The 17,507-nt window shown below is 52.0% G+C and overlaps 1 protein-coding gene across 1 annotated transcript; it reads right to left on the minus strand.

Annotated features, from left to right (window-relative positions):
* Window positions 1–2,353: 2,353 nt before the first annotated feature.
* LOC121148995 (dehydrogenase/reductase SDR family member 2, mitochondrial-like) lies at window positions 2,354–8,233 on the minus strand. The gene is made up of 8 exons (XM_040969396.1): window positions 8,094–8,233; window positions 7,755–7,932; window positions 7,306–7,407; window positions 4,755–4,825; window positions 3,399–3,450; window positions 3,040–3,174; window positions 2,722–2,777; window positions 2,354–2,465 (listed from the first exon to the last, which is right to left on the minus strand). Exons 1-8 carry the CDS (start codon window positions 8,231–8,233, stop codon window positions 2,354–2,356), a joined length of 846 nt encoding a protein of 281 aa, XP_040825330.1.
* Window positions 8,234–17,507: the final 9,274 nt, after the last annotated feature.

Raw genomic sequence — 17,507 nt, forward strand, 5'->3', positions numbered from 1 at the left:
TGCAGCCATCACTACTCCCTCCATCCCATACTCCTGCTCCCTGGGTCTCCAGTAGGAAAACCAGGCTCCACTCTAAAAGGAAATCAGGCCAATCAGAATTGCTAAATAGAGCCCTGGGCTGCTGAAACCATGACTATCACTTTACCTTGGAGAATTGGATCCCAAATTGGGATCCCTGGCCTCTTAAAGCTGCAAGGATGTTGGGGTTGGCGCAATGGCTCAACAGGCTAATCCTCCAACTGCCCATATAGGCACTGGTTTGTGTCCCAGCTGTACTCACCCAGCTCCTTGCTTATGGCCTAGGAAAGCAGCAGAAGATGACTAAAGGCCTTGGGGCCTCCATAGCCACATAGGAGACTCAGAAGAAGCTCCTGGATCTGGCTTTGGATCAACTCAGCTCTGGCAATTATGGCCATTTGGGGAGTGAATCAGAAGATGGAAGATCATCTCTGTGTCTCACCTTTTTCTCTGTGAATCTGCCTTTTGAACAAAACAAATAAATGACTAAATTTTTAAAGCTGCAGGCATGTGGACAAATTTCCTCTCTGGAGCAGGTGGCAGTTAGAAAACACCATAACAACCCGACCAGCTAAGCGAGTCATTCTACTCTGTGGGATCCACAGGATGTCCCCTGTGTAGAAGACAATATCCTTTAGGTTAAAAGGGACAGATGTGAGATTTGAGTCCAGCCACACAGGGCACCCAGGCCAGTCCTGCAGTGTAATTGTCCAAGGGATCATTTGCTGGAGGAGGAGGGACAGTTTATCTTCTTGGGAAAATTTGACTCCTAGTGATGCTTACATTGACAGTGACCAAACACAGCCTTGGTCATTCCACTATTTATGTCCCCACCCCTCCCCACCAGAACCCCCGCCGACACAAAGCCTCACATCCCACCTGAACCCCAGCTACACTGTCTCAAGCTACCCTGGGGTCACCGCCTTTGGCTCTAGCTCAGCCTGGAGATTACCCTGGCACCGATACCCTTATTCTTCCCTGCTGGGTGCACCCAGTTACACTGCAGCACCCTAGCCAGGAAGAGCCAAGGCTAATTAATGCAGAAGTACAGTGGGTCTAGGGAAGAACTGGCCTTGGAACTGCAGTTTGCACTACTTTTCATTCCTGTAGTGGCAGTTAAGGGCAGGGGTCTGGGAGGGTACAATGTGCAAACAAGCTTGGGTAACCTGAGCGGAGACAAGAAGGGTTACAAGATAGAATCCACAGGTGGGAAGACATTGTTGCTCCAGATTTTGAAATCGCCAGAAAATCATCAAGTCTGAAGTCGGTGCTAAAGCATAAAGGTGATTTATTCAGGTTAGCCTAGGTCTCCCAGCCACCTCCCCAAGCCCAGCAGGGCTGGGCAGGGGAGGAGCAGCCGCAGCCAAGGCTGCTGCAGGATCCGCAGGGAGGGCAAAAGAAGCATGAGTCAGAGAGAGAGAGCCCAAGCCCCCAAGTTCTTATACATTTCAGGCTATTAATTATACAGTTATGATTTAGCAGGCTTCTATTGGTGGGTTTGAAGCAAGCAAACTTTCAAAAAGTACAAGTTGATGAGCTATAGGGCAGTAGGTCTTATCTAACACCAGGTACCTCCTTCCTGAGGAGTGGTCTGCCAATGTGACCTGCCAGGTGTCCTGCCGGGTGTCACGTAGACTGTCAGGCCTGGAGTTCACACAGCCCCCAGCCAAGCCATTAAGGCAGAATCACAAAAGGCAAAAAACATCTAGGTTCTTCAACATCATCCCTGTTCATGCATCAGCCTCCTTCTCTAGGGCCATTCCTGTGCACCCTCGTACTTTCCATTGCCCTAAAAGGTTTTTTTTTTTCCAGGTCTTTCTTAAGGGACTGGGGACAATGTATGATGACCAAGTTCTTTCAACAGAGGGTCTGCTACTCTGGCTCTCACTCCTGGAGTCTAACCCATCCCGAATTGGGTTAATGGTGAAAATTCCTAACACACACCCAGCTCCCTCCCTACCTCCCCCATTAGTTTAGGTCTGTCCCCACACCATCCAGCATGTGACCCTTGCCAGGAACATCCAGGTTTGTGGGCACATCCGAGTTTATTTCAAGAAAGGCATGTTCAAACCAGCAATTGGCAGCCACAAAGAGAAAAAGTCAGGATTCTGAGCCGTTTTCACTTCTCTTGGAGCTCTTTCTAAGCTCCAGGCTGTGGAACTCTTCAGCCCCATGGGCTCATGCCAAGCACTGCCAAATCTGCATCTGCCATCTCCAGGAGGGAAGAGGATAGCAATGCGGGAAGGTTTGTTTCTTCCTCAAACCCGGGATGAGAGATCCTCCCCTGCCCTGGGATGTGTGAGCCCTTGGAGCTGCACAGCCACCTCCCGGCCCCTCAGAGGCGGGGGGAGAAGCCGGCCACCACGATGCTCTCCCCAGTGATGTAGCTGGCATCTGGGGAGCACAAAAATGACACGAGCCCTGCGCAGTCCTCTGGCTGCCCAATCCTGAAAGAAAGGAGGGGATGGAAGGGCCCACATCGCACAGCACTTCCGCTGCTTTGTGCTCAAAGGTCATAGTGGGGAATGGGCTTTTCATGGGGGGTGACAGGGTAGGCTCAGCAGGGTGACCTGCATTCCAGCTGTGGATCCCAGACTTCCACCAAAATGACTAGCTCAGGCACAGGCAGGGACTGCCCCTTAAGCAGACTCAGCTGCTCCCCGAGTCCCCACCCCCCAGGTCAGACCCAGACCCCCAACTTGCCTTTGTACCCGCTGGCTTTCCTTGAGCTGGTTCCAAAAAGCCTCATTTTTATGAACCTGGGTCAAGGGAAGAATCAGAGCTACTGAAGAAAGGAGGTGGCCAGGGCCCCAGGGTGGACACTGAGCAGGACACCCAAGACAGGTTCACCCTTCTCAGGAAAGGCAGCTTCCTGGGATCAATGGGACTGAACCATGGCTGGTGCAGAAGACAGGGAAAAACCCCAGCCAAAAGGAGACTGGCCGGAGGCCTCAACCACCCACTTTATGCCTTCGCCATGAGCCAGGCTGGAGAATGAAGTACCTCTACCCAAATCCTCACCACTTCACTGAAGGCAGTCTCAATCACCCCAGGAATGAGGCAGTTCACCCGGATGCCCCTGGGGGCCAGCTCTAATGCCAGTGTCCTGGTGAGGCCCAACAGGGCAGTCTTGCTAATATTGTAGGCACCCAACTCCTGGAAAGAGAAGTGAGAGTGGCTCAGACACAGGGGCATAGAAGACAGCAGCAGGTGATGGCTCCCCAGCCTGGCATTCAGACATACCTTGCCAGGGACCCAGCAGCCATGTGGACACAGGCTCAGCCCAGCCCAGCCCAACAGGGCCTATTCTGTGGGCCACTGAGAAATGAGCAGTTGGAACTTACCAACGACTCACAGGGGCAGACACAACCGACACTCACCACGTGGGGCATGTAAGCTGAAATGGAAGACACCAGGATGACTGCCCCGTTCCTAAGGGAGACAGACAGACACAGAGGAGAGATGGAACCGTCTGCTTGCTGTGGCTGCAGGCAGGGTATTCTTACTGCAACAGCACGGGCCTGGTACTGTCCCTACCCAGTCACCTCACCTCAGCTCACCATAGCAACACAGGCCCTGGTGCTGTCCCCACCCAGTCACCTCAGCTCACCACAGCAGTACAGACCCTGGTGCTATGGCCACATCACAGCTGAGAGAACTGAGGTTCCCAGGCCTGAGTAACAGCCAAAAGGTGGCTACACTAGGCCTCCTGCCACAGTCCACACTCAGAACCTCAAACTCTCCTAGTTCTTTCTGGGGAGGAGGTGAGCAGAAAGCCTTGGAGGGGTGGGCTTGGAGAAGAAGCCCAGAGAACCAAGGGTGTGTGAGGTGGAATACATGTCAGTGGGTCAGGAATCAGATGGGGCAGGCAGAAGCAAAAAATGGTCAGGAACTTCTGCCCAAGACAGCCAACCAGTTCCTAAAGGCTCTGTGTATCAGGGATAGGTCAAATGTGTGTGTTAAGTACATGTGTGTGCATGAGTGTGTGTATAGAGGGATGGGGGAGGAGGCCAGATTTGTATATGTGAGGGACCACAGTCGGATTTGTGTGTGTGAATACAGTCAGATGCATGTGAGTACAGCCTGGCATGTGTGAATACAGTCGGATTTGTTTATGTGAGCACACTTGAGTATGTGTGTGTAGTCAGATTTGTGTGTGTTCAGTCATGTGTGTATGAATGCAGTCGCGTATGTGTGAGCACAGCTGGATTTGGATTTGTATGTGAGTAGTTGGGTGTGTACGTGTGAGTATAGTAGGTTTTGGTTATGTGCAGGTCACAGTTGGATTTGTCTGAGTGAGTACAGCCTGAGTACAGTCAGGTGTATGAGTACAGCCAGGTGTGTGCGTGAGTGCAGTAGGATTTGTGTGTGTGGAGGGCACAGTCAGATCTATGTGGGTTGCTGGAGATTGTGAGATGGGGAATGAAGGGCCCAGGTGGAGTTTCTCCCTGTATGGAGAAACAGAGCGAGGAGGGATTATTGATCGTGAGAAGGCCAAAGCACAACTTCATCCCCAATCTGGCAATGCCAAGGCCAAGGAGAACACGTCTGGAGCCCTAGAACATTGCCCTCTGCCTGTAGCCCCTGGAACTGGAAACAGCAACCACACAAAATGCCAGGCAAGCCAGAGGGAGCCAGGGGAACACAGGAATCCCAGCAAGACCTCTATGTCCCGTGTGTCCTTCACCCCTGCGCTTCAGTCTCCCACTCCCCCCGCCCACCACCTGCAGCCGTACCCCCTCTTCTCCATGTGGGGCAGCAGCTGGCTCAGGAGCAGAGCTGGGGACTTTACGTTCACACTCAGGATCTGAAATCAGAAGAGAGGAGAGTGAGGAGACTCAACCAGCCTCAGACTTGCCTGCGGGAGACCCTTGGCGTCCCACTTTGCCCAAGAGAACAAACATGCATACGTGAGAGACGAATCTCCCTTCTGACTGAGGCCATGGGTGTTTGCAGCTTGCTGGTGGCTGCACAGAAAGGCAAGCTACACGGCAGGCCTGGAAACAGCACTATAGACACACACATTGCCAAATGAGGGGGAATGAGGCAAAAGGCCAAGCCCTTCGAAGAAACCAGACTGCATCTGATGGTGCAAACAGAAGCCACTGAGATGATAAAGACAGACCAGATAGAACAGAAGCAGGTGCTGGGAACCAGGGAGGATTCTGGAAAAACCATCTCTTTTCTCTGTGCTTTGTTTATATCCTTGCCTTGTTTCAGTAGCACTCAATGCAACAGTCCATCACAATCTGATGGGCAGCATGTGAGGCCCGGGCACCCAATTCCCAGCACAAGGTCAGGACGGGACATTATTGTATTATTGACTGACTTGGCTCTGAGCTGTCCCTCCTGCAGCCAGCGCTAAGCCAGAGACACAGCAGAGGGTGCCCTGGGGACTTCGGGCTGTACTGGTCACACCCAGGATAAGGCCTGCATCTGGGCTCAGCCACACAGATCTGGACCCTGTCTGCAAGTTCTGCCCAGTCAGGCAGGGGGCAAGAGAGAAGCAAGTGAGGAAGATCAAAGGAAGGTGCAGACTGTGAGCCTGAGCACCAGGACAGGTGCCAGCTGGGACAAGATGGTACCAAGAAACCCTCTTGTTGGGTGCTGATGTGAACGGGATCAGCTGTATCTCACCTCTCTCTTGGGAAAAAAAGCTGCACATCCCTGCCCACCTGTTGCTGTTTTTCCCACTGCTTCATCCCACTCCCACTCCCTCCCTTGGATGTGGGCATTGGAAATGCTTTGACAGATGGTTACGTTGGCCCACTCAGTAACAGGTTATCAGTACTGGGGGCCCCTGCAACTGCAAGAAACAGTTTGAATATGTGGGAGGGGGTGTCACTATGAGAACCCCAACAAGGAGGAAACGAGGGCTAGACTAAGGGCTTCCTGTCAAAACAGAACCCCAGTATCCCACGGGCTATCCACCTGCAGCTCCAACTGTATTAGGCAGAGGCAAGGCCTCCCTGGGCTCAGGAGCCAAATGTGAATCAAAGAAGGATTCTCTCTCTTGCAGAAGAAAGGGTGGGAGGCATGAAGTCCAGAGCAGAGCTCCAGGGGCTGAAGGAGGGTGCACACAGCAGGTCTCTGGGGCAAAGGAGATATGGGCAGGTCCTAGAGACTTCCCAGTCAGGGGCCCTGGCTCCATCCGAGACTCCTGTCCCTCAGCTTGGAGTTGCTCGTTGCCCTTGGAGAACAGAAGATACCTCTGGCTTCAAGAGGAAGATTTCTCTCCTTGTGGTGCAAGAGTCGCAGTGCCATGAGCGAGACTCTACCAAAGCAAGGATGGGTAGGGGTCAACTCCTAGCCCCCTCCTCACAGATGATCCTCCAGAGGTATCAGCTGAGGAGCCTGGGAGGCTGCCCCACAGCAGCTGCAGGAGCTCAGATTTCAGGTCAGTGGAGATGGAACAAAGAACAGAGAGAAAGGCGGGGCCAGCTGGAGGACGGTAGCAGTGGCTATGGTAAAGAGGACATAGGCCAAGGCTGGCAAACAGTTGCTCTGGGGAGTGGGAAAGAGAGTCTTCAAAGGACAAAAAGGCAGGAAAATCAATCTCCATCCTCTTAGCTGTCCTAGGGACACTGGAGAGAATGTACAAAGGCTGGGGGACATTACTTCAGAGCATTGTACAAGGTCACCGTTAGACCCTGAGGACGAGGTGGCAGAATAGGAACAGGAGTCATAGTGGGCTGTGATGTCTGAGCCCAAGGTTGGCCAAGAGATGGACTGAGTCCTACCAGCAGCAGGTCCATCCGAGGGACAGTGGAGAGCCTAATCAAGGCAAGCCTCAGATTCCCTGCAACAGGTGACAGTCACCATAGAAACTAGTAAAGATGGTCAGTAAATGACCCCACAAGAGGCTGGGAGGAGTGCTCACCCTGGCCCTTACAGAGAGGTCCCTTGGGCACACTCAGGGGTCATTCCCAGGGCCTGCACAGTGCTTGATACAGTGCCTGGCACACACCACAACCCTAGTGACTATCCACTGAGTGGACAGATGCAAATGAAGAGCGAAGAGGAAAAAGAAAGCAGATGGCATATGGGAGCCAGATCTACAAGCCAACCAACCAGAAAGCAGTTTCAGAGCATGGTCAGGGGGACACATCTGGGGCCTGCTTTAACAGTAATCTGGGGAGAGCAAGGGAGGGTGGGAATGGCAGAAAAGGAGAAATAAGGTAAGGAAAAGAGAAGGAAGGGAAGGGGAGGGAAGGAGAGAGAAGGAAAGGGAGGGGCCAGAGCACCAAGCTGACCACAGAGTCCCACCAATGCCCAGGGACTTCTCACCTTGTCCCACACCTGCTCGCTGGCCCCCAGGGTGCTCCCCACCAGAGGGTTGACAGCAGCATTGCACACCAGAAAGTCGACGCTCCCACAGTGCTCCAGGGCCTGAGTGAGAGGGGCTTGGATGAGCATGGAGATGGAGTGAGGAGGCCCTGGCCTCTCAGGGCAGCCCAGGGCTGCGGGGCACAGAGCCAGAGCACGCTGATCAGACACGGCCACCACGCCTGCCTCTGCCAACCAGGAGGGTTCACAGGGTCCTAGATGGGCCGGGGCAGACTGAGCCCCCCCAGTAAGGAAGGATTTCTCCAGGAATCAAGATATCCTTGGTGATGGGGAGAGGGGAAGACGTCCCCCATCCCTCCTCAACTATAGCTTTCACAGATTGGGGGTAGGGAATCCAAGTCTCAGGAAGTGCTGTATAGCCCCCATCCGTCCCATCACCGGCCCCTCACTGTGGCCACCAGGTGCTCCCGGTCCTCCGCCTTCCCCACGTGGCACACGGTGCCCATCACGCTGAGCCCCTCCTCGCGCAGTGCAGTCACCGCCCGGTCCACGTTCTGCTGCTTCCGGCTGCTGATGACCACATGGGCCCCATCCTGGGCCAGACGCCGGGCAATGGCCAAGCCAATTCTGTGGGCAGAGATGGGAGGGATCAGGTCAGCCTCAGTCCCTCGCAGTTGCAGGTCCACAAAGCAGGCTGTGTCCTGCCCAACAAGCAACCCTAAAGGGCTTCCTGAGAAGCCAATGTCCCTGTGAGGGATCATGACCCTGGGGACCAGCAGGACACTTACCCAGCGGTGGACCCCGTGACCACAGCCACACGGTTGGCCAGGCTGCGCTTGGGGGCTCTCTCACTGCTGTGCATCCTCACAGAGGGCCCAGCCCAGGGAGGACACAGACTGCAGGTGACCCGGGTCACTGCCCGCAGCATGATGGCTGGGCCTCAGATGCTTCCTTCTGAGTCAGCCCTGGGGAAAGAAACTTACTTTTGTTTATTTGACAAGCAGAGTAACAGAGAAAGAGAGAGAAACATAGGCAAAGAGATTGTTCCATCCACTGATTCACTCTCCAAATGGAAACAATGGCTGGAGCTGGGCCACACCAAATCCGGGAACTGGGAGCTTTCTCCAATTCTCCCACATGGGTACAGGGGCCACCCAAACACCTGACCATCCTCTGATGCTTTCCTAGATGCAATAGCAGGGAACAAGTTAGGAAATGGTGCAGCTGCCATATGGGATGCCAGCACAGCAGGCAGTGGCTTTACCAGCTGCATTAACCACAATGGCCTCAAATGTTGTGTTTGATTAGCAAGAAACATTACATGGTGGCTCTGTGTGTGAGCTTATGCATACTTTCCCCTGTATTCCACTATTTATTTATTTATTTATTATTGGAAAGGCAGATATACAGAGAGGAGAGACAGAGAGGAAGATCTTCCATCCGATGATTAACTCCCCACATGACCGCAACGGCCGATGCTGTGTCGATCCAAAGCCAGGAGCTTCTTCCGGGTCTCCTGCACGGGTGCAGGGTCCCAAAGCCCTGGGCCGTCCTCGACTGTTTTCCTGGGCCACAAGCAGGGAGCTGGATGGGAAGTGGGGCTGCCAGGATTAGAACCAGTGCCCATATGGGATCCTGGCGCATGCAAGGTGAGGACCTTAACCACTGCGCCATCACACCGGGCCCAGTATTCCACAATTTAAAAAAAAAAAAAAAGCTTAAATAAAAAGCATAAAGTTCAAGCAGGTCAAAGTTAGTTCAAAAATTCATTTTCCCAGTTCCTTCTCAGAAGCGAAGCTGCCAATGTCTCAAATACTTTCTCGGAGAAGTTCTATGCAAAGGGCTTAGTTTTAAACAGTAGGTTTTCCTATCATAAATCTTCAGTTCACAAAAGTCTCCCTGGGAATTTTCAAACCAGGAAACAGAGAAGCAGGAATGAGGAGGCTCTGACATTAACATGAGTTCCTTGGGTCAGCATTATAGTGTGGAGGGTTAAGCTGCCATTTGTGCCCCCCAACAATCCCCACCTGACTGCCGGTCCAAGTCCGCTTCTCATTCAGCCTTCTGCTAATGAGCCTGGCGAGGCAGTGGAAGATGCATAGGTGCTTGGGTCGCTGTCCTTCACCTGGGAGACCCACATGGAATTCCTGGCTCCTGGCCTAGGCTTATTGCAATCAACTGGGGGGTGAACCAGTAGATGGAAGATTCTCTCTCTCTCTCTTCCTTTAACGTAAGACTGGGGCAGGGTAGTGAGAGTTTGTTGAAACAGGCTCCACTCCCTATCTCTGCCCCCAACACCTACCCAGAGCTCTCAGGAAGCCCAGGAAGGCCTGGATATAAGCCCAGGCTGGTGGGCAAAGGCGCCATCTGTCAGGTGCCAAACGTGACGTGAAGGTGGGCCAGCACGCATCCAGACAGATGCTGTATTCTGTGGGACCACACGGGCAGAGTATGGACCCCACTCTTACAACACCCTGGGAAGGGAAGGGAAGGTGCAGGTCCCTGTGGGCGAACCTACAGGTGGGAAGGCATGGTGACTACCAGGCATGGGACTCCGAGGCACGAGATGACTCCACTGCAAACTGAAAAAATGCCAGTGATGCTCTCCTGGGGGGCGCTCTTTGGCCCCAACCCTGATTTTCCTGCTCCCCATCAATGTCCCCCCTGGGGCTGTCAGGTCATTGGCCAGCTCCCCGCTGCTGGGCTCCACGGAGCTGCGGGGCAAGGTGAGGAGGGAGTGGCAGGAGCAAGGGGTCAGCGAGGACACTAGGGGAGCTGAGCTGTGCTTTCCACGAGGGACAACGTGGGAGTGAGGTAGAGAGGCAGGCTCGGCAGCTTGGGGCGAGAAGCCACATTGGGGAGACTGGGGCGCGTTACCGCGTCGGCAGACTCGCACCAATTCCAGACTTGCTCCCTCTGGCCACGCCATCACCCAGAATTGCCGGTTACTAGGCAACCCTGCCTCCCTTCCTGCATCTCCCCTGGTTCCTTAGCAACAACCCTTACATAACCCAGGTCCCTCGAATGAGGAGGGGTCGCGCATCCAGAAACGACAAGCGAATGGATGGCGCTCAAGAACTGCGATGAGACAGCGCCCGCCTTTGGGGTCACCGTGGAGGCTGCCGAACGCTTTCCGCCTGGGGCGCGGCAGCCTTCACTTCCAATGTGGGTCTTCGCTGATATTGTTTCCACAGCAACCTTTACAGGTGCTGGGCCTCCTCCCATCCTCCCACCCTTCCAGCTTCTCTCTCTCTATCTATCTCCAAGGTCAAATCCACAGTCTCCTGTTTCCAAGGTGTGAGGGGCTTGGGGTCTCTGGCTCCTGATTGGTCCACTTTCTCAAACAGGACACCAGACTCTAACCAGCGTTACGCCCCCTGCCACCACCAGCCCCGGGGTGGGGACGAACTCCTCTTCCGCCAGGCCGAGCGCACAGTAACCCTCTGAGGAGGGTGAGGAGCCTCGGGTCTCGTTGGCGGCCAGGGCAGCAGGTGAGAGAGGACTCTCTTTTTGTCGGGGCAGAACGCCCCCTGCTGGAAGGCCGGAGCAACAGCGCCTCTCTGAGAAGCTTGCGGTTTCCGCGCATCAAAGGCCGGCGCTGGGCTGCCCACTGCCTAACCCTGCCTGGGTGGCCTTCATGAAAGCGTGCCCTTTTATAAGGAAAAGCAGCCGCGGGAAGTGTGTGGCAGGTCAGACCTCATCTGCCCCCCTTTGCTTCCCCCTCTCTCCATGCAAAGCCCCTCTTGTCTCCTGAGAAAGCGAACAACCACTAGGGTTCAAGGTCATTCATTCTCCCATCACTCACTTGCACTTCCTCTGGGGCGATCAACCGCCCAGCGGCCAGCATGGATGAGCGGGGAGGACCACCAGGTGCCTAGTTCAAGCGTGGCCCCTGGGTCTGGTACTCCCCAATCTGATATGGTTCCCATGCTGGTCAATGCAGACCCCTAACCATGACACACACACACCCAGACACACATACACACTCACACACCCAGCCACCCTTCTTGGAGGTGGAAGGGCTCAGCACTGGGTACAAAGACAGAATGGAACGGTCAAGGAGTAAAAAAAAAAGAAAATAAACAAAGATGAAAGAGTAGGAGGTGATAGAGAAGGGGAAACAGAGAGACCACGGAGATGTGCCAGCTGCCCTGGGATCACTGGCAGCCTGCTGTGTGGTCCTAAGGGCTCAGAGCTCTCCAGGGACTCTGATGGAAGAATCAGAGCAGACATGAAGCAGGAGAAAAGAAATGTCAGTCCAGAAAGGGATGAAAAGGAGGGGTAGGAGTAGGGGGCAGGGTGGCAGCCTGGGCTTGGGCCACCATACCCTTGCCATGAGATCCCAGGGGATCCAGCAGGTGCCCACTTACCTGGCTGCAGGTCAGCACTGCTTCCTCTGTGGGAGTCTGCAGAAGAGTGCAGGTAGGGAGGAGGCTGCAGGCCTCGTGCAGGGCACCTGCTGATGCTATCTGGAAAATTCGAAATTCTCAGAAGCCACAGAGCTGAGACAGGTGGGGAAGGGCTTGAGGGGAGGAGACAGGGAGGGAGTGAGACAAGCTCTCATCCGCAGCTGGGGAAGAAGTACAGAGAGGGAGAAGGTCCAGGACTTGGGTGTGAATCATACGCTTGCAGAGGCTGTAGGCACCCCTCCTCAAGGACCCTGGTCCCCAAAGATGCTGTCACTCAGAGCAGCAGACAGATCCTCCACGAGCCTTGGGGAGGACAGGCAGCTTCAGGCTCAGCCAGCTGGGGGACGGGGAACAGGGGGCAGGGGAGATGACAGAGCCAGACATGAGACCACAAGGACGTTGCTCTTCACCCCTCACCCAAAAGAGACCACCTGCCTAGGTCAGGCTGCTTGCACCCTCCAGGACTAATAACTGGAATACTGAGGTGTCTGTGTATCTGCCAGGCTCCCACCAAGCCCAGGTGTTTCAGGAGCACCTGCTTCATGCTAGACGCCAAATCAAGAACAACCAACGCCAAAGTAAGGAACGCAGAAGCCATATAAAAATACATTTTAAAAATGCTTTCAGACCCAGCGCAATAACCCAGCAGCTAAAGTCCTTGCCTTGCACACACTGGGATCCCAAATGGACACTAGTTCATGTCCCATCCAGCCCCTTGCTTGTGGCCTGGGAAGGCAATCAGGATGGCCCAAAGCTTTGGGACCCTGCACCCATGTGGGAGACCTGGAAGAAGCTCCTGGCTCCTAGCTTCGGATCGACTCAGCTCTGGCCATTGTAGCTGCTTGGGGAGTAAATCAGCGGACAGAAGATCTTCCTCTGCCTTTCCTCCTCTCTGTAAGTCTGACTTTCCAATAAAATAAATAATCTTTTCTAAAAAAATTTTCAGGACTGGCATGGTGGCGTATCAGGCCATTTGTCCCCTCCTGAAGCACCAGCATCCCACATGGGCACTGGTTCATGTCCCAGCTATTCCATTTCTGGTCCAGCCACCTGCTTATAACCTGAGAAAGCAGCAGAGGATCAAGTCCTTGGGACCCTGCTTCAATGTGGAAGAAACAAAAGAAGCTCCTGGCTTTTGTCCGCCCAGCCCCCACCATTACAGCCATTTGGGGAGTGAACCAATGGATAGAAGATCTCTTTCTCTCTTTCTTCTCTCTGTGTGACTCTGCCTTTCAAATAAAAATAGCTAAATAACAAAATGAATAATAACACTGCTTCCAGCCTAGTAAGGGCCATCAAATAAGTGCAACACAGAGTGACAGGTCAGAATGGAAATAGGTCCAAAGCTCAGGAGGCCACCCCCAGGCAAGCTGGGGAAAGCCAAGCGCAGAGGCCTAGGCATGAGAGGCAATGCCCCTGGGGCTCAGGAGACAGACACCAGAATTGCTGGTCACAGAATGAAGCAGCCTGCTAAAGGAGATGACAGCTCCCAGGACTGGAATGAACAGGAAAGACTCCAAACAGAGCCAGGGTCACCGGCCTGTCAGATGGCCCCTGCCCCCTCTGCGGGCATGCACACAGCCAGCAAACCACCTGTCACTTCAGACAGCAGAGGGAGTGATCTGCCTGTCACTTCTGAGAGGAGGATACCAAAACTCAGCTGCTGTATCTCGGGCCTTTCTCTGCTGGGTCTCCTTGTAGCACCCCTATAGCAAGGAACTGAAGCTCGCAACCTCCAGCTGTGAGATTCCCCGAGGCCTGCCTGCCACAGGTGAGTGAGCCAGCCCAGCCCCAGTGAGCGCCCCCAAGTGGTCCTGGTCAGGGTATTCTCCCCCCTCCCTCCCCCCCCACCGCCACTGCCCTGCGTTCTGACTCTCAGAAATAGTGATAAAACACATTTCCAAGCTGCTAGGTTTTAGGGTGACGTGTGAAGCTATCGCAATAGATAGCTAGTACAGGGACTTTGGAGGCAAGGAACCACTGATGCGGGAACCTTGGAGGTATAGAGTAGAAAATCCTCAATGTAGGTAGATTAAATAAAACAGCCACAATGAAAACCGGTATTGTCTGTTGTTGTTACATGAACAAACAAAGGAGAGGAACAGAAGGAAAAGCCCAAAAATAGAAAAGCACACATGGGAATTTAACATGTGATAAAGGTACTGTTGGAACCAGTGAGAATCAAAATTGATTTTGTGATCAATAGATGTTGACACACCCTAGTAGCTTTCCAGGAGGAAAGAAACAAAATTAGATCCGTGCCTTCTACACTCTCTTCATCCATCTTCTGTAGTTACAATACCTAAAACCAGGCAGTTTGTAAAGAGAGGTTTACAACTCTGTGTCATGTAAGGTTCAGGTCAACAACAGACTAAATGGAAGCCCACAGTGTCAAGGGCATCAAGTGTGGCACATCAGGCCAGCAGCCACTTGGAACAGCCACATCCCGTTTCAGGCTGCCAGTCCCTGCCATTGGCTTCTGCTTCCTGCTGATGCACCTGAGGGCCTTGGCCCCCTGCCGCCTGCGTCACAGACGTCTGACTGCATGTGAGTCCATGTGATGAAGTCACCAAAGCTGGCACATCTTGACCTGTGCCTCATCACGCAGCAAGAGTTCTGGAGGCTGAACACCCTGAAGACCATGGTGCCACCATCAGGCAGAGGCCTTCACTGCATCATCATAGAGCAGGAGGCAGCCAGCACTGAGAGAGCAAGTAGGCTAGCCTGGGTCTCTCTTCCTCCTCTGAAAAAGCCACTAATGGGGCCTAGCGGCTAAAGTCCTACCTGTGAACACACTGGGATTCCATACGGGCTCTGGTTCTAATCCTGGCTGCCCCGCTTCCCATCCAGCTCCCTGCTTGTGGTCTGGGAAAGCAGTCAAGGACAGCCCATAAGCCTCAGGACCCTGCACCCACATGGGAGACCCACAAGAGGATCCTGGTTCCTGGGTTTGGATTGGCTCAGCTCTGGCCACTGCATCCATTTGGGGAGTCAACCAGTGCGTGGTTCTCTTTGTATTTGTAGCTTCTTATCTCTGTAAATCTGCTTTTCCAAAAAATAAATTATTTTAATCTTAAAATTTTTTAAGCCACTAATGCCATTGTGGGAGCCACAGACTCATGGTTTTATCACATCCCAATCACATCCCAAAGATCCCAACCCAACACCATTCCCACAGGGATTTGGGAATTAACTTTCCAACACACAAACTTAGGAGAGGACCAACTTAAATCAAAATACGCACTGCACACAAATAGAAGATGAACGCAAAGTTCAAATGCTTGCAAAGAAAGCTATAAAGCTGCCATGTCTCTTTTTTACTTCTACATGGAAAAGAAACTATGTAATAAAGTCAAAAGAAAAGGATCATTAAATAAAAGTTCTAAGAAAACAAAACTAAACAATGATTGGGTATAAAGACACTTACATTCAAAGTTCTAGAATGTTCTATATTTCAATCAAGCAGCATACCCCAAGAGAGATTTTTTTTTTTAATGTACATTTATTTGTCAGAGAAAAACAGACAAGGACAGACATACAGCTTCTCTCTAGTGGTTCACTCCATCAGATACCCACATCTGTCAGCTGAGGCAGCCTAAAGCCAGGAGCCAGGAACTCTAGCAGGGTTTCTCACACAGGTGACCAGAACTCAGCTACCTGGCCTCCTGGTGCAAGTACTATAAGGAAGCTGGAGTGAGAAGCAGAGCCAGGACTTCCTCGGGATGAGGGTTCCCAACCTTAACTGCTAGGCCAAACATCTGCTCCTAAAGTTCTCGTAGATAGATAGATAGATAGATAGATAGATAGATAGATAATAGATAGATAGATAGATAGATAGATGATAGATAGATAGATAGATAGATAGATAGATAATAGATAGATAGATAGATAGATAATAGATAGATAGATAATAGATAGATAGATAGATAGATGATAGATAGATAGATAGATAGATAGATAATAGATAGATAGATAGATAATAGATAGATAGATAGATAATAGATAGATAGATAGATAGATAGATAGATAGATAGATAGATAGATATAGAGATGTAGATAAAGATATAGATCATCTTTACATAGTTGATTAGGGCTCAAAGGGTCAAGGGCTACAGGAAAGTGGGTAAGACCATTGTTTCCACATTATATATGTATGTATATATATATATATTTTTTCTGTATCTGGGATAAGGGGAGAGATAAAGGGAGAAGCCCCACCCAGCCTCCCACCCATCCCAGGATCCCCGACGTGGGACATGCTCCGATTTATTTTATTTTTTATTACTTTCCAATAAATAAATAAATAAATCTTTTTTTTTTTAAAAAAAGATTTGTTTTATTTTTATTACTTTCCAATAAATAAATAAATCTTTTTTAAAAAAAGATTTATCTTATTTTTATTTCAAAGTCAGATATACAGAGAGGAGGAGAAACAGAGAGGAAGATCTTCCATCCGATGATTCACTCCCCAAGTGAGCGCAACGGTCGGTGCTATGCCGATCTGAAGCCAGGAGCCAGGAACTTCTTCTGGGTATCCCACGCGGGTGCAGAGTCCCAAAGCTTTGGGCCATCCTCGACTGCCTTCCCAGGCCACAAGCAGGGAGCTGGACGGGAAGTGGAGCAGCCAGGATTAGAACTGGCACCCATATGGGATCCTGGCACATTCAAGGCAAGGAGTTTAGCCACTAGACCACGCCACCGGGCCCAAATAAATAAATTAAAAAAAAAAAAAATACTGGTACCTAGCCCTGCCAGACAGGCCCCCAGCCATAGCTTTCGTGTGGACTGGTGTGTGGCAGTGATGCTCTATGCTAACAGGCCATCTCAGGATTCTCATGTGGGTTGGTGAATCAGTCTGGCCCAAATAGATCTATGGGCTCTCCCCTCCAAACCACCAGATCTCATTCCCCACACTTGCCAGCAAATTCTGTGACCCTGATGGCTAGGAATCACCCAGAATTCATCCCTCATCTACACTCACACTGACCTTATCCATGGGTGTCCCTAGGCAGCAAATATATACCCTAAAAACCCTTTAGCTTGCTGCTGGGAAGCCAGCAGGCAGAGCCTGGTGCCCACTGGGCCCACTGGCCTCCCAATAGCCTTGGACTTGTTCAGTGTATGACAACGGTGTCCTTGGGCTAAGTCCCAAGCATTGTATCCAACCTGGCTTGGGCACCCTTCACAGCCGCCACACTGCAGAGGTCTCTTTTTGCCCTAGCCCCAGCCAAACACTGTCCAGACTCTTCCTGATCCAAGATGGTGGCAGCAGAGTGGCGTCAGAGGCTTAATCCAGTTCCCAAGATTTCCTCATGGTGTACTTACCCTGAGGGAAGAAATCTTGGGCCTGGGAACACCTAGGACTTGCTCACCATGTGGAAACAGTGTCCTTGGGCCAAGTACCAAGCATTGGGTCCGACCTGGCTTGGGCACCCTTCACAGCCACCACGCTGCAGAGGGTTCCTTTTGCCCAAGCCCAGGCCAAACATAAAGTTCATGTTTAAATAACATTTAAAAATAGAAACTGACGGGTCCAATACCTAAAATCAGCAGGATTTCTCCCTAAGGAGTGACAGGCCTGTGCCCTGCCCTGCATCCAAGCCCTTTCTCTTCCCATGGTGACCCCCGCCCAGACCACTGAGCCTAGAGGCCCCAGGCTGATTCCAGAGTGAGGTCTGTGTGAACTACACATGATTTTTCTTTGGTCTCTAAACCACACTGAAACATTTTTCTCTGGAATGGGTTAGATCGTTAGGTTGAGCAGTTGATTGATTGGTTTACCCACTGGGGAGA

This window comes from Ochotona curzoniae, unplaced genomic scaffold (assembly GCF_017591425.1).
Source record: "Ochotona curzoniae isolate NIBS_2020 unplaced genomic scaffold, NIBS_Ocur_1.0 scaffold_4701, whole genome shotgun sequence".
NCBI classification, from domain to species: domain Eukaryota; kingdom Metazoa; phylum Chordata; class Mammalia; order Lagomorpha; family Ochotonidae; genus Ochotona; species Ochotona curzoniae.